This window comes from Myotis lucifugus, unplaced genomic scaffold (genome assembly GCF_000147115.1).
Source record: "Myotis lucifugus unplaced genomic scaffold, Myoluc2.0 scaffold_294, whole genome shotgun sequence".
NCBI lineage: Eukaryota > Metazoa > Chordata > Mammalia > Chiroptera > Vespertilionidae > Myotis > Myotis lucifugus.
Window position 1 is genome coordinate 276,210 of NW_005871342.1, and position 21,075 is coordinate 297,284.

A 21,075-nucleotide genomic window follows, 5' to 3' on the forward strand; every position below is an offset into this window, starting at 1 on the left:
AGGTGGAGGTGGTGGTGATGGAGGAGGTGATGGAGGAGCGTGGTGGATGTGGAGGTGGAGGTGGAGGTGGTTGGTGGAGGGATTGAGCAAAAAAGAGAACTCTTGGACATGAACAATATGTGGTGATTGCAGAGGGAAAGGGGTAGAGATGGAAGAGGATTTGGAAGGAATAAATAAATGGTGATGGGAAAAATAATCTTTGCAAAAAAAATAGCTATAGAGGTTTCAGCCTCTTGGTTTCATAAAAGAAGAACATTTTTATTATAGTGGGAAGTATAGTCGGTGATAGAGTGAGGGAGGAAATCCTCTAGTGATCAAAACAAATTCTAGGTATATGTGCAGAGCTATGCTGTATTCTTTCCCTTTTTAAAAACTTGCTCATTTTCACTTTGTTCATTATTTTACAACCTTTTAGAAAGAAGAATCCAGTTTAGTACCAACTCCTACATCTCCCAAGAAACCATCTACAGCAAGCCAAAAACCTGGGAAAGACGAGACTCAGCGTTTCATTTCTCCTAAGGACAGCGTGACTGAGAAAGGGTAGGTAAGGGTAGGTGCGGCTCTCCCTTCCTCCTTCCTTCCCTCCCTCCCTCCCTTTCTTTCTTTTCTTTCTTTCTTCAACTTTGCTGAATTCAATTATTAGTTCTAAAAGATTTTTGGTGGAGTCTCTAGAGTTTTCTCTATATAACATTATGTCATCTGCAAATAGTGACAGTTTTGCCTCTTTCTTATTTGGGCATCTTTCATCAGTATACACCAAGGTTGTGAGTTCAGTCCCTGGTCAGGGCACATGCAAGAATCAACCACTGAAAGCATAAATAAACTGAACCACAAATTGATCTCTCTCTCTCTCCCTTCTCTCTTTCTCTCAAATTAAAAAGAAAGGTATCTGCTATGTGGGTGAATAAGAGCAGACACTGAAGCGTGCTGCACTGTATTTTGTCTGAGAAACTGAAACATGCTGTGCCTACATTTTATCTGAGAAGAACCTGTAAAGTAGTCTGCTGGTAGAATGGAGTGGAATTAGATTTGTGAGGTGGAGCAAACATGTTTTATGGATCTGGAAAGTAAGGTTTAGAATAATTGCAGTGGGGTGTGGGTAAGGGAGCAGGATAAGAAAATACTTTTAAAAATGTCCTGCCCTGGCCAGTGTGCTAAGTGGTTAGAGCGTCAGCCTGCACACCCAAGGGTTTCAGGTTTGATTTCTAGTCAAGGGCATGTACCTGGATTGCGGTTTGCTCCCTGCCCCTGCTTGGGGTGCGTGTGGGGAGCAACCAATAGATGTGTCTCTCACACATCAACGTTTCTCTCTCTCTCTCCCGCCTCCTCCCTCCCTCCTTTTCTTTCTCTGAAAAGCAATGGGGAAAAATGTCCTTGGGTGAGGATTAACAAAAAATACAAAAAATAATAATAATGTCCTAAATCATTCATCTAACTCCAAAGTCTTCCATTATCTTATCTCAAACTACCATGTAGAAATCCTTATTGTGAGAATTACATATGAGACTGTGAGTTATATCATAGGAGATAGTGTTCACTTAACTGTTAGTGTTCTCTTGCTCTAAGCAAATTAGTTAACTTGCTGCCTTTTAAACAGGGCGTTTCCTGCCTACCTTTATATATTGCTCATTATTCTCCCCATCTAAAAGAACCCCTGTAAAACACACACACACACACACACACACACACACACACACACACACCACCCCCCACCATTATCTCCTATCCATTTTTCAGGGAAAGTCTCATTTCTTTATTTACTAATATACCTCAAAGGAATCTCTCATTCTTGTACTCCTGTAGCACTTATTATCCATCCCAGTCATTTGGCAACTATAATATATTCTTGAATTCATTCAAACAATAGTTATGGTGTTGACAGTTTTCTTTCTGCATACTGCATCCTCTCAACTATTTCCTCAGGACTGGACCTGATGCTCACACTTGCTTTTGTTTTTTCTAATTCTCTTACAATGCCAAGAAGCACTTCTGAGGTTTGGTGCCGTGTATACCAGAGGCGCTCAAAATATGCCCGTTGATCCATTAGTTCTCATCTAATTTAGGTCAAAGCAGATGTCAGAGAGATGCAATGTTATTCATTTGACATCCTACACCGACATTTCGGAATGCCTGAAGCCCGAGCTGGAGAGAAGATTTACTTATTCAGAAGAACCTTTGGTAAGTATTTTGAGAACTGAATAATCTTATTCCTCATTTAACTGATCAATGTCCCTTGATTTTAGAGAATTTTTATTGATTTACCATAACATTTTTTCTTTACTAAACAACACATATTATTTTTTCCTCATGACAAGATTTTTTACACAAAAATTTCTTCTGTTTCCTTTTGTAGTACCATTTTGCTCTATATTCCACTAGAGGCCCGATGCACGAAATCTGTGCAAGAGTAGGCTTTCCTTCCCCCGGCTGCCGGCACTGGCTTCCCTCTGGTACCAGTGACCTGGGCTTCCCTCGTTGCCCCGGCTTCGTCCGGAATGTCATCTGGAAGGACGTCCAGTCTAATTAGCATATTATACTTTTATTGTTATAGATTGATTGCTGTTTTCAAAAACAGCTGTGTTCTGGTTTTGGTATGAGGACACTTCAAACACAAAATAAGACTCTCTAGGATTTTAAGTTTTTAACACGATAAAAAATAATATTTGATGTTATGTTTTGGGAGCTTCAAATTTTTATGAAGCACTTTTTATGAAGTATTTTTGTAGTGTGGCTACCTTGAAAATGTGGACTTAGCACACCAATTCTAGATGACAAGTTCACATTCCCTAAGGATTATACTTTAGCTTGGTAGTCCTGATATAGTCTGAACACTTAGATATGATATTATATAACTATTTTATTCTAAGCAAACAGTTCTCCTTTTCTTCTAATTAGGGTATTCTTCCTACCAAAATAATGATATTTTCGTTTTGGAATGCCAATGCTTAGACATCATAAAAACATTGAATTCTCACCTCAGAATTTGTTTAGTAGGACGATAGAGAGGCAGAGACACTATAACAAAGAGAGAGCAAGAACCGTACTTAAACCCTAAGTCGTTTATGCCACAGTTATTTTAAGATTAGAAAGAAGTCCAGGTTCCAAACAACAAATAGCAAAGAGTTAATATGAATGTAGGTGCCCTTTTGGATTCTAGAGTCACTCTTGTGCTTGAAGAAATAAATGGGCAGCTCTCTGTGTTTCAAGAATGGTATTAGGGTTGCCAACATTATTGGCAGGGAAGCCCATAAATAGCAGTTTTATGGGAACTTCTGCTGTCATTTACGCCCTGACGGCCGTGACCTGTATGGGGTGAGACTATCCAGGAGGGAACCCCTCCCCCTGAGGACTGTTAATGAGCAGCATTGAGAGGCCTTGAAGATAGTTCTTTTTATAACTTTCTTGTAGCTATTATAGCATCACCTCAAGGCTAAACTAACAGTAAACATGCAGGAAAGAGACCACCAACAGTGATTTGGGAGACTCCTAAAATGGTATCGCTGTGCCTGAAACAAGAAAATGGTTGAGATTGTGAAGTCGTTCTAACATTAAGCTTGAAATCCGATTGGTTTAGGATAAAATGAACTCGGCTGCTATACTTGGCTCCAGAAATGAACCTTATATGACAGTCAGATGCAAACATACTGCATTGATTACATACATGGGACAAAAATAAAATAGTCTTCTGGGACATGACAGCCTCACAGAATTTATGAAACCAGTTGTGCAGTGCCATAAAAATGACAATGTTTCGGGTGGATCACGGCCTTCTGTTTTGTTATCTAGGTTAAAACCATGGCAGATGGTGCCTTGGGAGGATCTGACATGGAAAATTTGTTGCAGTCGTTGTATGTAGAGAATAGAGCTGGATTCTTCTTTACTAAATTCTGTGAGCATTCGGGGAACGAGGTAGAAAATTATTATTTTAAACATAATTTTATACTTCATTTTAAAATAAAGGTTGAAATAATTCAGTACTCAAATAATTATACTTGATGTTAACATTCCATCTCTGGTAAGAAATTTCATACTAAATATTTAGGTTCACTACCCTACTTAAATTTTAGAAAAGTAAAATACAGATAGACAAGAATTGACTTGCACTGTTCACAGTTTATTTTCCTATAAGGTTGTTTCAGTGTAATACATTATATTCAGAGTTGATTTCTATCCTACAGTTTTATTTTTGATAATTATGAGAATTACAGATTACAGTGGGTAGTGGAAAACTTGTTTTTTATTGTTGTTGTTTTTTAATCAGAAAGTCTTCACTTTGCTCAAATGAAAAGTATTTCACTAGTTCAAATGAAGAGTTCTGTTTGGTTCTGGCATGATGTACATTTGCCCATATGTATCAAAATACCTTTAGATTTGGGGTCCGTGCCAGAAATATGTGATTGCTCTTTGTTAACTAGAACACTTACTATTTTAATGGCCAATTATATGAGAAGCCTACATGCAAAAATATAATGTTCTAGTGAGGACCAATAAATATTTTGTATGTTGCCAATTTGTGATAAAATAGAAAACTATCTTAAATGGAAGGTGATTTATGGTAACAGCAAGAAGCAAAAGCAATTGTTTACATCTGAAGTCAGAGCCTTGCAGAGCTTTAATAATTGGGTGGTCATCTGTGCTTTTTCCATCGGCAGCTGTGGAAGAACAGCGTGTACTTCTGGTTCGACCTCCAGGCTTATCATCAGCTTTTCTACCAAGAAACACTTCACCCTTTTAAAGTATGCAAGCAAGCCCAAGTAAGTAGTAAATAATGCTGGCTCCCTGTGAGGCTCCGAGTACACAGAGGAATGAAAAATTGTGTCCAGCCCCAAACAAGAGAAATCTGGGAGTGCAGGCACCAAGTAACAATTAAGTTTTTGCCACGGGGATCACTTTATTGAAATGTCAGCAGAATATTGTTTTTATCATCTGGTCTGTGGGTTCTCAGTTTTATCTTTTTTATTTGGTTTGCTTTGTTTTCTCTTTGCTGCCAATATTCTTTCTTTCTTTCTTTCTTTTTAAATTTATGCCTTTTGGTTTGGTCATGAGTGATTTAGAAGAGAACCCCGAGAGAGGATATGTAATGAATCATGGAAGTGATTGGGAGCAGAGGCATTGACAAAGCTGTTCTCTGAGCTTCCTGCAGAAATTGACCGTTGGATACACTAAAGCTGCTGACCTGTCTAAAGGGAGGGAAAGAATGTTGACTGTGGTGTAGGCCCTGTGTGTCGCCTGGGCTTCTGTGCTACACACGATATAAGGCAGATACTCGGAGAAAAGACTATCTCTAGACCTCCCTGAAGCAAAATAGAAGAGGAGGGGGAAAAATGGAGGCTGAACAGAGGATGCTCTGTGAAGGGAGACAGAGTGGCCAGTTGTTTTGTTTTGTCGTGTGTGTGTGTGTGTGTGTGTGTGTGTGTGTGTGTGTGTGTGTTGTGGAAGAAGGAGATGGACTAGAATTATGAAACTGACTTTTCAGTTTTTTATATTCTTAAGCTTTTCTGATCTTTTATAGAGAGAGGTCGTCAAGCCTAGAAAACTGCTAATCACTTTGGGTTCTGTTAAACATTTCAGCGGTCCTTAAAATCTGAATTAACCCCATTCCAGAGGAACTCTCCCTGAACAAGGCTGAGATGAGCTCTGTCGTGTTATTTATTACCCTGCCGTCATCTTATTTAGGGCATCCAAGAACACTGCTGCATGTTTGTTGCTCCTTCCACCGCCCTGACTCTGGCGTTAATGACTGTGCTTTGCAAATCAGCGGACAGAACTTTGTACTTATCACCGTGAGAATAAGGGCCTCAGTTTTACACAGCCCAGCTCTGGCTTCGTGAAATCATGAATTTTATCTCTAATTTGCCAGTACCATTTTCTGAGACCACACAGTTAGCTCTTTTGCTTGTTAATCCTTTACCTGTAATTGTCTATTTATCATTCTCCCCCTAACCTATTGCCCCTGTCTGCTAAAGTACCATCCGTTATTTTTATTATGTTTTCACTACTACAAAGTGTACTCCAAAAATCTTCAGTGGCTCAATTACGTGGGATCTTTGTTGTTGTAATCACCATATTTCCATGCACTTGTAAAAGAGGAAATTGTATTTGAGCTTAGTAGACTTATTAATTCTTAGTAATGATGTTATTCAACCAGCTACGAATAATTGTGAAACAGGATACAGTCAAGTTTTAGCCATTTTGAGAAGGATGATTCTGTTTGGGGATTATCAAGGTCCATAAACTTTTTCTTCTTTTGTAGGTTATCTTCTGGGGCCTCAAGGTGGGGTGGGTGGAAGGGAACATTGGAGAAATTGGCTTTTAGTGAATAGGGAGAAATAAAAGGAGAAAGACGTGTTATTTTCTTACTTGGTTACTTTATTTAATTTTTGGTTAGTGGGACAATTATCTAAATTTGTTTAGGTCTTAATTACTTTAGATTTCTGTGCCTCAAGATATAAGAATTGACTAATACCATTGCTCTATAGATTTATTTCACAGTATAAAATACCATTTATGTCTTTATAATAGAAATGCATGGCTTTCTTTCATGGTACATTTAGCTATAGATCTTTGGGTTGATAATGCTGACGGCAGGACATTATCAGCTGGTGCTGTGTTAAAGTGGCTATGAACTTGATTTTGTATTGTTTTTATACATCTGGCAAGCTGTATAGTAAGAGACCCAGAGTTGATTCCAAAGGCGTACATGCTTTTATGTATGCTAGTAGGCAGATTATATCCCTTGAAGTTTATTACCTCAACAAGTATTGCAGATGTATCTGTAGGCAAACTAGTTGGTGTGTGTGTGTGTGGAGGGGGGTCAGTGACAATGATTTAACATGACTAACTGTGGTTAGGAGTTTGAACTATAGTCTTGGGCACGCCCTGAAGACTTTCCTGCTTGGCTTCAACAGAAAAGTGTGGTGAGAAACCAATCGAAATGGTTTTGGCAAGGAGTAAGGGAATCTGTAAGGCAGGGATACAGGCTGACTCTTGCAACAATTTACCAGGGGACTATCTATGACTGCTAAGCTTTGGGGCCCACATTGCATCCCAGATAGCCCTACTGCTTTCTGACATTACATACGTGCTTCAGTGATAGGGTAACTACAATAGAATGAAGCAGATCTGGGCACCACTGTATTTTGTAACTTCCATCTTTGTAAAAATCTTTCAAACGCACTGTATCCCCAGAAAAACTATGCATTTAGAATTTACCACTCTGGACAACATATACATTGGGATTTTAAAAAATTAGTAAGCATGTATGATTCATAAATATACGTGTTTACACATATGTATATACACATATACAAACAAGTACAAAATTAAAAGTATTTTTAATGGGAGGGAGGAAGAGAGAAAAAACAGTAAAAATGAGAGCCTATGAGAAAAAGAATGTGGAGCATGTAGGAATTAGTGGGTTAGAGGGTAGGTAAGGATGAAATGGAAATGAGAAATAAGAGGATTGCTAGGTAGATTCACAGCTCTTCTACCACAAAGTCCTGTTAATATAAAGATATTCTTGCAGCAGTGTGAGGTTTTTGCCTTATTGATTTGAACATTAGAGTAACATATTGTTATATTCATGTATCGCCTAAATCAGAGTCTAGACATAGAAGGGAAAAAATCACAGAATTTGCAATGGAAACACATGAATTTAAGTCACATTATGGTAGTTATTGGCTGGGTAAGTCGGTCACTTTAGCAAGCCTCAGTTTCATGTTTTGTAAAATGTAGGTAGTAATAATGTTTTCATTTTATTTCCTCCTATTTCTATTTTCACCATTCCAATTTGAACATGTAGACTGAAATTAACAAAGTACACAATCAATCATTATATTTATTGTCCTCTCAAAGGGTATTACATATGTGTCCTTTTTTCCCCCCCGCCCTTGACAATACCCCGGCTTCCCTTGCCCCCCAGTGTCTTATGTCCATTCCTCATGTAGTCATCATTATATTTTTAAATAATGTGTAGATTTAGTCATACACAAATTTCATTGCTTTTTGCATCACATTCCTTTTTGGGGTTTAATTCATGAAGAACATATTTTAGTGGGTTTTTTTAAATTAGGATTTACTAGTGGTGAAAATCTCTCAGGTTTTGTTTGTCTGAAAATATCTATTTTATGCTCTCATTGATCATTTAGCTGAATATAGAACTCTAGGTCGACAATTTTGGAAATATTATTCCACTGGTTTGTATTGCTATTATTGTTCCTTGAGGCTGGATACTTTTTCTCATTGTTTGCTTTTATAATCTTCTCTGACTTTGGTATTTTTTACTCACCTCAATGTGTTTACTATAATTATATTTCTTGGGTCTAAATTACTTCTAGAACCTGATAAATGATGTCTCATCAATTCTGGAAAATCCTCAGCCATTATTTCTTTTCGTATTTCTACTTCTCTTTTCTGTACTCTGTCATTCTCTATTCCCTGTCCTGTCAGTGTTTGTGTTTATCAATCCTCTAGCTCTTGTTCAAGTTTTTCCATCGTTTACTATCTGTATTATGTGTTATAAATTGAAATAGATAAACTTTTGTTGATCTGTTTTATAGTTCATGTATTATTTCTTCAACAGATTTCAATCTGCTGTTTAACCCATCCATTGAGTTAAATCATTTTAGGAATTAGGTTTTTTTAAATCAGACTTCCTACTTGTGTTTTTTTCCAATCTTCCTGCTGTTTATTCTCTTTGTCTTATGTTTTCATGTTTATCTGTCCTGTTATTTCTTTAAGCACTTGAAACATATATGGTAGTCTGTAGCTGCATTATTTATCTATTCCCGCACAATAGTATTATAACTTTGTGGCTTAAAACAACACACATTTATCATCTACAGTGTATGTGGATAAGGAGTCTGGGCACAGCTTCACTGGGCCCTCTGTGAGGCCGTAAATCAAGATGTTGGCCAGGGCTGGTGTCTCATCTGGGGCCCAAATGGGAAAGGCTCTCCCTCAGTGCTTTCATGGCTGTGAGCAGCATCCAGGCCGCTGGACTGAGGACTCACTGTTTTGCTCCTGTTCGCTAGAGGCTGCCTCAGCTCTGTGCCATGTTTTACTTGCTTAATCCCCTCTCCATATTGGCAGCTCACAACATGGCAGCTTGCTTCTCCAAAACCAGCCAGGGAGAGAGTGTCTCAGTAAGATGGGCGTCACCACCTTATGGAACATAATCACATATACACAGCCACATAAATCTCTTCACTATTGCTACATTCTGTTGGTTAGATGTAAGCCACACATTGTGCCCACACTTGGGGGAGAGGATTACAAGAGGGCATGGCCACTAGGAGATACTGTGTTCATGGGAGCCACCCTAGAGTCTGGCTGCTACAGTGTCCAATAATTCCATGATTTGTAGTTCTTAGGAGAACTAATTCTGCTATTTAGGATTTCTGCTGACATGCTGGATTCTTTCCTTGTGTATTTTGTAATTTTAAATTATGAGCTCATTAGTAAGGTTTTTATCTTTGGTGCTTCTGCTAGGCACATTTAATATATATCCTATATAATAAAGAGGCAATATGCTAATTGACCATCACATCCTCACAAGATGGCGGTGCCCACAGCCACAAGATGGTGGTGCCCAGTCCTGTCAGCCCCTGGGGGGGGGGGGGCGCCGACAGCCGTGCCGCATGCCTGCTGCCGGAGTCCCCCAGTCCCCTCAGCCCCGCCGGCAGTGAATTTTCATGCTACCATTACCTTTTTAAAAAATCCTTACCCAAGGATATGATTATTTCTTTTAGATCATCTGTTCTCAGGGAGCAAGCCTAAGCCAGCAGGTGGCCATCCCCCAAGGGTCCCAGACTGTGAGAGGGCACAGGCTGGGCTGAGGGACCCCCCATGTGCATAAATTTTCATGCACTGGGCCTCTAGTATATATATATTATTGATTTTAGAGATGAAGGGAGAGGGAGAGAAACATCAATGATGAGAATCATTGTCAGCTGTCTCCTACACGATTGGGGATCTAGTCTGCAACCTGAGCACATGACCTGACCGGGAATCGAACCATGACCTCCTGTTTCATAGTTCAACACTCAAGCACTGAGCCACAATGGCCAGGCTGCTAGGCACATTTAAAAAAATACATTTTTATTGATTTCAGAGAGGAAAGGAGAGGGGGAGAGAGAGATAGAAACATCAATGATGAGAGAGAATCATGGATCAGCTGCCTCCTGCATGCCCCACACTGAGGATAGAGACCACAGCCTTGGCATGTGCCCTGACCAGGAATCGAACCAATGACATCTTGGTTCCTGGGTTGATGCTCAACTGCTGAGCCACACATGATTTCTTCATATTTATTTAGTATCCTGCTGCTTTACTAAATTTATTTCTCAGTACTAGTGGGGTTTTTTGGTGTAGAATCTTTAGGATTCCCTATATACAGTATCATGTCATCTGCAAATAATGACAGTTTTACTCCTTCCCAATTTGGATGCCTTTTATTTCTTCTTGTCTGATTACTGTGGCCAGGACTTCAAGTACTCTGTGGAATAAGAGTGGTGAAAGTAGACATCCCTGTCTTATTCCCCATCTTAAGGGAAATGCTTGTAGTTTTAGCCCATTGAGTATGATATTGTCTGTGGATTTGTCATATATGGCTTTTATGTTCCATCTATTTTCACTTTGCTGAGAGTTTTTAATCATAAGTGGGTGCTGGATTTTATCAAATGTTTTTTCTGCATCCATTGATATGATCATGTGGTTTTTATCCTTCATTTTGTTTATGTGGTGTATCATATTTATTAATTTGTGAATATCATACTAACCATGCATCATCAGAATAAATTTCACTTGATCATGGTATATGATCTTTTTAATGTATTGCTGAATCTGGTTTGCTAATATTCTGTTGAGGATTTTAGCATCTATGTTCATCAGGGATATCTATCTATCTATCTATCTATCTATCTATCTATCTATCTATCTATATATAAAAGCCTAATATGCAAAGTGTCCCCTCGGGAGTTCGACCAACCGGGAGTTCAATCGCTCGCTATGACATGCGCTGACCACTAGGGGTTGGCGCAGAACGAAGGAAGGCTCCAGCCGGCAGCCTGCAGCCACTAGGGACCCTACCCGTGCACAAATTTCAGGCACTGGACCTCTAGTAGGCCTATAATTTTCTTCTCAATTTTGAACCAAAAACTTTTGTCTTTTGGTCTTATTCCTGTCCTGTGAAACAATACACAATAATTATCTCTCCTTTGGGTGACAACTCTTCAAACAAAAAAAAATTATGCTGTCCCGTGTTACTCATATCAGCAACTTTAGATGAAATCTCAGGTCTTTTCAGTGTATTGAACTAGATGAAATCTTGACATTTGGAAATCCCACTCTGGACATCTCCACCCAGTAAATTGACAGCTTGGAAACCTTCTGGCCTACTGATCTAGTGAGGGACTTGCTGCTTCCTTTTATATACATTCCTACAAAGAAATCACTTGATGGGTCCCCTGGCAGATACGTCAGTCTCAGTGTCCACCCCTCTCTACTCAGGGTCTTTAATGCTGTCATGAGTTTACTCTTGTGTTTGCAAGATTTCACGAAAGAGAAAGGAAACACAAAAGCTAAGTCAGTACATGTCATCAGACCTATACCATACATTGGTATTTTTAGGAAGCCGTGGTTGTGATGTAATAGCAGTGCACAATTCATTGTATTCATTGAGGAATTATTAATTGCCATACTTCTCATCCTCTCTTGCCTCAGATCACTTCAGTTTCCCATCAGGAGATCCTAGACACACAGTGTGGGTCCAAATGAAGTTCAGACCAGGTTGTGCAGCGTAGCCCAACCAGAGGTTTCTACACGTATGTCCGTGGACTTGGCCCCTCGGTTCCTGCTCTTGTTTCTATGACTGTAGTAGAATGAGGAAATCAGTATAAACTGGATAGCAGCAATTACAAGCACATTGGTCCTAGCCTGAAGAGTTTTATTGATAGCTCCACAAACATTTATCAGACATCTAGGTCCTCTGACCCATGCCCGGAATACTTTGGTGAACAAAGCACACAGAGGTGCTGCCCCCCAAGTGCTATCCAGGTTCCAGAATATGTTCTTCTTTTGCTGCCATTTCCAGAGAACCTTAGAAATATTAAGAAAGAAGAGGCCATGTAGTGCTTCCCCCACAAAACTTGCATTGTGCTGACAATGTTTTCCAGTGACGTCTGAGCTAATTTTAGGAAGCCAAAACCTTGGGTGTTACCACAGATCTCTCTGAAAAAAACTTTTGGCCCAAGACAGTCAGGATAGAGGATTTTTCTGATACGCAGCTAGCTCTTTTCTTTGCTTGCTGTCGTCCATTACCCTAATTGTTTAGCTCCTCTCTTTACTTGGCGTTTACAGGACTTCCTAGTAAATACTTCAGGGTGGTCCTGACATTTTCATTAAAGTGCTATGAGCTCAGTGCTCCTTCTCTGGCCTGCTGGTGTATTTCCAGGTGCACTAACCGAGTTCATTATTCCTTCAGACAGCAGCAGCATCAAGAACCAAGCTGTGTTTTCTAAAAGATGAATGGGCATGGGTGAGGAGCGAGGTAAGGGTGGTGGTTAAATACGGAGAATCAGGTACCTCTTTATAGCTTTGTGGTAAATGTCAGTGCCTCTATAATTAGGTTGTTTCTTGAGTGCTGGGCAGTTATTATTCAGGCTTTGTTAAATTATTTGTTTTTGTTACCAGAGAGATGGTGTCACGGGGAGCAGCGAGGCTTGGAATCCCGAGCGCTGTGAATCACTGAGCACAGAGTCAGCAGGGTTCTCATCTTGAATCCCATTCCAACGTGCTTGCTCGTGAAGTGGGTTCCGGAGAGAACACGGGTAGCAGCCAGCTGTCTGGCTGACGGCTACTCATTCATTTCCCCTCTTCCTGATGTTTATACCAGCTATCCACATTCAGTCTTAAGATTCTTGAATACCCTAGGATTATTATTTCAAAATAGGATCTCCAGATATCCTCTTTTAATCCTCTTGTTTCCAGAAAAGCCAACCCTTGAGCTTCTCTAAACCATAATTATTATTATATCTGACATTTATTTAATGTTTACTATCTGTTAGGCTCTGTGGGAGTCACTTTACATGAATAAATTTTTATTCTTTATTTATTTTTAAAAATATATTTGTATTGATTTCAGAGAGAAAGGGAGAGGGAGAGAGAGATAGAAACATCAATGATGAGAGAGAGTCATTGATCAGCTGCCTCCTGCATGCCCCACACTTGGGATCGAGCCTGCAACCTGGGCATATGCCCTGACCGGGAATTGAATTGTGACCTCCTGCTTCATAGGTGGATGCTCAACCAGTGGGTCACGCTGGCTGGGCTGAATAATTTTTAAAAAATATTCTTGACAATCCTAAGAGGTAGATATTGGTATTGTCCCCATATTATAGTTTAAGAAATTGAGACTTAGAGAAGCTACACTGGCCGAGCCATATGTTTATATTCTTAGCAACATATTGTAAACCTAATTATGGATAATAATTGTTTATATATGACTGCCAGCCAGGTGTTTTTACTTAAAATTTTTCAGATATCATAGTTTAATGAACCCCCATATACAATCACCCAGCATCAGCAAGGATCAACATCAGTCTTTCCAGACATACCATGTTTCTAGTCCAAGTTTGCTCTTCATAGAGAGCTCTTGACAAATTTAGCTGGAGCAGCAGTGAAGTCTCCCAGTCCCTCCACCTCATCCACAGAACTTCAGCAGTGAAATCAATGTGTAATAATTCAGAGCAGATATGAGCAGTTGTCAGGAGAGGGAATGGCTTCACAGGCCTGAAAGACCTGCAACGAAGTAACCGGTCCATCCAAAGAAGCAATGTTCTAGTCAAGAGGGGGCACTGGTCCGCAGTGGCATCCGGAAGGGAAGGGTCTCAGGGCAGACAATGCACTGGAAGCTCTATCCCACCAACTTGTCTACTCTGTGGGCACCGGGTCAGCCCGCTGGAGCTGATGGAGAGACCATCACAGGGATCCCAGTCAACTTCCCTTAGTCTGACTCTAAGCAACCTGCTCCATGTAAGCTTGCTTTCCAAGGTGACTTGCTGGTTAACGTAAACATCCACCCCGTGCGACGGTTGGTTTTCTCATAGTAAAGTAATCCCTCAGTGTCATGGATCTGTCTGTCATGCTTGTTGGCAGGGAGTAGCTTCCCTTTTCGACAGGGTTTTGTTTTCTTTGAGGCAAAACGTTAATATCGTCATGCTTTTCTCATTGAATTATACTTTGTTCACTGAGTTTCAAGAAATTATTTTTATTGGAGGTTAAATCATTCCATTAATTTAAATACATATTTTGCGTTTGTGAGTTAAAAGTTTTTCGGGCCCTGACCGGTTTGGCTCAGTGGATAGAGCGTTGGCCTGCGGACTGAAAGGTCCCAGGTTCAATTCCGGTCAAGGGCATGTACCTTGGTTGCGGGCACATCCCCAGTAGGGGGTGTGCAGGAGGCAGCTGATCGATGTTTCTCTCTCATCGATGTTTCTAACTCTCTATTCCTCTCCCTTCCTTTCTGTAAAAAATCAATAAAATATTAAAAAAAGTTTTGTGGTTTTTTAAAAATGAATGAAATGATCAAAAGGCATATTTGTTCCATAGGTTGCCTTAAACTGCTTAGTCATCAATCTTTTTTGTGAAATTGTTTATTTTATTTTATCATTTAGGAATCAATTTTGCTTAAAACATTTTAAGCCACGGCCCAAGTTGGTCTTTAACTTGGTCTATTTTGTCCCTGAGTTTGTGGTTCCTTTTTGGCTTTACTTAACATGTTCTGTTTTCCCTTCTGATTTTTCATTCTGTCCAAAATGATTCAAGTTTGTTTTATTCTTCTATCCTATTGGCATTTTCTCAGGTTCTCTTTCGCACTGAGTTCTCCTCAGTAGAGTCTGCGTAACTGCCAGGAACGCTCAATTTGATTGTCATCACATTATCTTTTTTGTGCAACTCCATCTTGTGTTGATCTCTGTCGTAGTTTGAGTCTCAGTATCAGGATGTTGCAATGTCTAGATCCCACTTTTAACATTCCTAATTGGAAAACCCCAAGGTCCTGCACATGAAAACCCATTTGTGGAAAGCTCCATCTGTAATTTATTCCCTCTCAGCAAAGCTCTCAGTAATGTTCTTTGAGCTCCTACGGGATATGAGAGGTCATTAAAAATCATCATATTTTCCTCCTCTTCCAGAAAGAAAAAAATTGGATTGCTTCAACTTGCTTGTTATTTTCTTTTTCTGCCTCATATGAACTCAGATAATGATGTTCTACGCCTGCTAGAGCTGTGAATAGCTGTGAAAGCAGACTGCTCCTTTTGCCGAAGTAAATATTTTATGATTTCTGAAAGTGTTCTGTATTAGGGCATTTTATATTCCTTTTATAAACTCCTCTAGGGACACTTTAGTTTTTTGGTGCAGTTTCATCTTATTGTTTCATGTAAATTCCAAGAATAGAACTATTGAGCCCCGTTGCTATTTGCCTTCGAGTACAGCATTATGTTACTTTATTGTTGTCACGGTGCGGTGGACATTTGTTCTGTTGTGTTTAAAACTATCTGTGAAGTGATTTGGGTCTCTTTGGGGTCCAGACACTGCACCAGGATCCAGGAGTACCAATTGTATTTCTCATGATGCTTTCAGTGTTTCTTCTTCATAGCTCTTCCTTGTACTTTCTTCTTTTATTATTTTAAAATGTATTTTTATTGATTTCAGAGAGGAAAGGAGAGGGAGAGAGAGAGATAGAAACATTAATGGTGAGAGAGAATCATCCATCAGCTGCCTCCTGCACGCCCCCTACTGGGGATGGAGCCCACAACCCAGGCATGTGCTCTGACTGGAATCAAACTGGTGACCTCCTGCTTCATAGGTGAACACTCAACCACTGAGCCATGCCGGCTGGGCTCCTTGTACTTTCTTATGAGGACAATTTAACGAGTTTTTCCCCACTAACTAAACTCTTATCTTTCTGGTTTACTAATCAGACTGAAGTTAAATCTAACATTTAAATCTTAGCTTTTCTCTTTTCTAGATAAATGCTAGAAAATGGTTTACTATCCAAACTGTCAACAATTTCAAAGAAAAGCTTGTTTGTCCTCCTCTGGTAGTTCAGCTTGACTCTAATTTGAATATTAAAAGGAACTCTACTGTGTCCATATTTTTAAAAAGTAGATGTCAGTTAAACAGTATTTCAGTACACTGTGTTGCAAATTGCCATTGTCTGGTGTGAGTTGGTACATTGTTACGTGGCTTTGCCTCCAGTGAATATATGAACCAGTTGGTGTCATTTGCTTTTTTCCTACTTTATTTCTCTTTCTTTACCAAGGATGATAGGAAAGAGAAGTACATTTTCCTTGTGATTCGTGGTGCGATGATAACCCGCCCTCCAGGGAAAATAAAGCAGCCCTGCTTTGTAGCATTTACTGGTCTCTGGGTGCAAATACTCTCACCACGGATGATGTCAGGCTGCCAACTCGACGCCACTGAGTGCAGAGTTGGGCAGAGCTGTGCGGTAGCCCACCGTCACGTAGTATTTCCTGGGCATCACGTGGTATTTCCACCATGCAGATACAATACCGTTAATAACCTCCAGGGCATGGATGATAGTAAAACAGTACAGTTAGTAGGAAGTGATACATTTTGAGTCTGCATTGTCTGTGTTTTTAATATAATCCATTTAACAGTAAATTTGGGTAATTTAATTTTTGATAGTGACTGAGTTTAACAACCTCTTCACACAATTCCTGAAAATTCATGAATTGGCTCTCCTGAGCGGATACAAGCTGGTTCCAACATACCATTGCTTATGATGGAGGAAGAGAGGGAACGACAAGGGAGCTGTCACTCTGGTCCTCTCTATTTGAAGTCGCTTTCCTGTTGTAGCCGGAGACAACTGACCCTGCATCCTCAGACTTAGCTCCCACCCTCGGGAGACTGCGTATGACCCCTCGCTTGCACCCGCCAATGCAGGCACATCCTTGGCTCCAGACTCTCCAGGTCCTATGAACTGTAAGGAGGAGCTTATGAAAAAGACTGTCTATTTCAGTCACCAAAGGGTTTGTTTCTTCTTTTGTCTTCCGAGTGCATGCAGTCGTGTCATGGGATCAGTCTTTTTCCAAGCGGGCCAGCCAGAGCTCGTTGATACCACTCTGTAAGTCCACCTGGCAGAACCCTAATCAGTAAAGAAACCGGCAGCAGCAGCGACTTCACATCCCTGTGCTCCTGGTGGGCATCTTGGCAAAGACGAGGAGAATGTGAAAGACACACGCCTTCCTGCTGCCTTCCTGTCACAGGGTCAGCGTCCTTCTGTTACCATGACAGTGGGTCCTAAGGAAAATGGACTTGCCAATGACACCAAATGCTGGGGTGGGACTGTTCTCTCCTCACCTCTGGAATATATGAATGAGTTATATTGTCAGTCCACTTTTTAAATGTCCCCAGTTATAGCTGATGTGGTGATATGTCCCGCTAGATGTCCTATAAACTAGTATTTGGATCTCACAGCATATAGATCTGGACACATCTTGCCCCAGTGTCCTGAGGGGCTCATTACAAGTCATCCAGTTCCGAGGCGAAGTTTTAGTACATTTCTCTTTCTTACTTCCAGTTCTGGCCTGGTGGTGACAGCACAACATCATGCGATCAGGGTTACCAGGCAGTCCTAGAAAGATACATCCACATGATTATTAAAATAACTACATCGGAACGAAGTATGTGAAACCGTTCCATTAACATAACCAACAGCTGAAATGTAACATAACAAATCAACACATGTGCTGCAACATTTGGTATTCTTCTTGACGTTGCCTTTTAAGTCTACACAGACCTTATTCTTGTTTTCCCTGGAACACAGATGAGTGTCAAGCTGCAGCTCATCAGACGGCCCCCACTCATGGGAAAGAGGCCTCCCAAAGCCGCGCTCACCTGTGGCCCAGGGAGGGTGCATGCCCGGTGCGTCTACAGCGTGACGATTGGAGTCCAACCCCACAGCTGTCCTTATTTCATTGTTGGTACAAGGAGACATCCAGATAGCACAGACAGTTGTGAGAAATGTTTTATTGTTTGGTTTTGAGATTGTTAAAGACAATAAATTCATACCGTTCTCCTGTTTCAGGTATGTCTAGCTAGGCTTTCTGAGTGAACGGGAAAACAGTCACACACTCCAGGGTCGGTGAGGATGAGCGAAATGTGGGAAACTGAGCCTGAAATGCACTCTGATACATTTGAAAGGCAATTGGGATCCATTTCCCGCCAAGAACATGCTCATTAAAACACACTGTCAAAATGACTTTGAAAACGAGTAAGTGGCAATGCCGAATCTTGTGTGAAAAATAACTTAGAGTTGGAAAGAAATGTAAATTGCCATGGGAAAGGTCATATTTTAATTTGAGCCGTCTCCCATGTAGTGCAATACAGTGTTGTGTACAGGATATTGGCTCTCATTAGATAAATAAAGCATGTGGAGAGGGCCCTTCTAGTTGCTAGAGGGAATGCTGCCCAATTCATACATTGCTAATAAAGCCAATTAGATCTTCTGATAAACAAACAAACAAACAAGCAAGCTGAGATTTCCTTGAAGAGGCAAACATAGAAACATTGTGTTTTTCTTTTCTTTTTATTTGGGATGGGGGGTGGGGTCTTTATTTCTCCATTCCACTTTCCAATTCAATTCTTCCTTCTGTGTCCACAGCATCCACCCTACATCTTTTTCTCTTGATGGTCTTGTTAAGCGTCACATGGTCTTGAGAGCTTAGTTAAATAACAACAACAAAAAATCAACCCCCAGGATTTCAAGACTGTAAGAGACTTTTTTAGGGAGAGGCATTGCTTTTTTTCCATCCCTATCTGATACAGTCGCCAAGAAAGTGAGTCACAGGCACAGGTGTAGAGCGGGCTGGGCCAGCAGCCCATCGTGCATTTCCTGATGACATAACCTTTGAGTGTCTCCAGGAGAGATGGGGTTTAGAGCCGTGCTGTGCGCAGTGCCAGGCAGTGTGATCAGACAGGCATTGCTTGTATCCCTTCTCAGAAACTTCCCTGCTGTGTTGTTAAAGCATCACAGGTTAATGTTTAAATTGGAATCATGTCGACCACAGCTGTGCATGAGTGAATCTCTGCTTTAATGTGAATCAGAGTAGCAGACTGGGATATGAAGGGAGCATTTTCTTCTCCAACATTAGCCTCATTGTTTTTTGCTCAGTGGCTAGAAAGGAAGAACTGGGTGGCCAATAAAAGAGCAAATGACCCAGGATGCTTAAACAATGTTTCTAACCCATCCTTAGACTGTTTTATTTAGTTATCATATAACATAATCTTTACTAGTATATTCTATCTTAAAGTCAGTGTACATCAATTTAAAATAAATTTTATTATCATTTTTATAAAGATTGTAAAGGTGTTGTTTAGATTTTTAATTTTGTTTCATATATGATTACATCCCTTGTGTTTGTTATATATAGGCAGTTACCAGTTATTCACTTATAGGTTGTCCCTGGATTATCAGAAACACATTATTACAGTGATGGTGAACCTTTTGAGCTCGGCGTGTCAGCATTTTGAAAAACCCTAACTTAACTCTGGTGCCGTGTCACATATAGAAATTTTTTGTTATTTGCAACCATAGTAAAACAAAGACTTATATTTTTGATATTTATTTTATATATTTAAATGCCATTTAACAAAGAAAAATCTACCAAAAAAATGAGTTCGTGTGTCACCTCTGACACGCGTGTCATAGGTTCGCCATCACTGCATTATTAGAAGACATTTTCAGATTTTAATGGCATAATTCAGTTGAATGTACTATAAATTTACTGTGGGGCCTAATCCAATTCAATTTTCTCCTCCTTACCCTCTGAAACACCCTGGGGAGGCGAGGAAGAGCGACAATAAATGCCCATCGTGTGGGTGTGGGCTGCCATGGGAGGCTAACCTTTCAAACCTCTCTCCAGTGCTTCCTGTTCTGTGCTTTTATGGGGGAGATGGCGGAGTATTGTGGTGGTTATCATAGTAGAGGTTGATACTTGAACAAAGAGAAATTACTTGGGTGATAATGAACAATGTTCTAATAAACTGGCTATGAGGAATCCACACACACACACACACACACACACACACACACAGAGTTAGGAGGGCACACAAGTACCTAAATTTAGATGGAATCAGAGAGCGGAAATACAATATTTTTAAATTTGTATTAGGATTTTCATTTAGTGCATTTATTCTTTTTAAAAAATGTATTTTTATTGATTTCAGAGAGGAAGGGAAAGGGAGAGAGAGATGGAAACATCAATGATGACAGAGAATCATTGACTGGCTGCCTCCTGCACACCCCCTACCGGGGCTCAAGCCCAAAACCCAGGCATGTGCCCTGTTGGGAATCAAACTGTGATCTCCTGGTTCATAGGTCTATGCTCAACCACTGAGCAACACTGGCCAGGCTAAAATATTTATTCTTAACAAGGAAGTCTATGAAGCTTCAGCCCACATTATAAATAAATATTTCTGGTTTGGGATGTTGGCCTTTAACAGCTATTCAATTCATATGGTTGTAAATTAGACAAATGGTATGTATCTTAGCAAGGAATATCCTCTGACTTTCCTTTATTCCCAGCATTTCTGGGAGTCCTATCTTAGAGAAACTTCATAGTTTTATCTAACTGGTAGCAGTTAAATATAGGGATTTGTAATCTAAGCCAGAACTCTTTTGAGAGTGAAAAGGGAACTCTAATTATGCCAGAACAGTAGTCTTCAACCGGACTTGGGACATATGGCTACCCTACATATGCTCTGAAGCTAAGTCAGATGCATGGACCACGAATGGCTTCATGAGCAGAGAGTATGAGGTCGGGAAGGAAGGTAGTAGTAGATAGTAGCCTGGAAAGGGTCTGGCCTGGCTTGGTCAGAAGACTGAGTTTTATGGTGTTTCTCATTGGGGTGGAACTTCTGCTGCTCATTTCCTCCTCATGTTTTTATACTTGTTCTTGACAATTTTTCCTTGTTCTATGGTAGAGATTAAATTAACAGGATTTGCATTTGAGGAATAAGGAGAATATAGGCAAGTCAAAGAATGTGCTGTGA

At 40.2% G+C, this 21,075-nt stretch overlaps 1 protein-coding gene across 1 annotated transcript in view; it reads left to right on the forward strand.

Annotated features, from left to right (window-relative positions):
* Positions 1 to 21,075, forward strand: part of RGS22 (regulator of G protein signaling 22) — a 90,223-nt gene that overhangs the window by 31,776 nt on the left and 37,372 nt on the right. Inside the window, 4 exon segments of the mRNA XM_023763620.1 lie at positions 416 to 540; positions 2,064 to 2,178; positions 3,787 to 3,909; positions 4,653 to 4,754. Of these exon segments, the coding sequence (XP_023619388.1) occupies positions 416 to 540; positions 2,064 to 2,178; positions 3,787 to 3,909; positions 4,653 to 4,754 (465 nt within the window).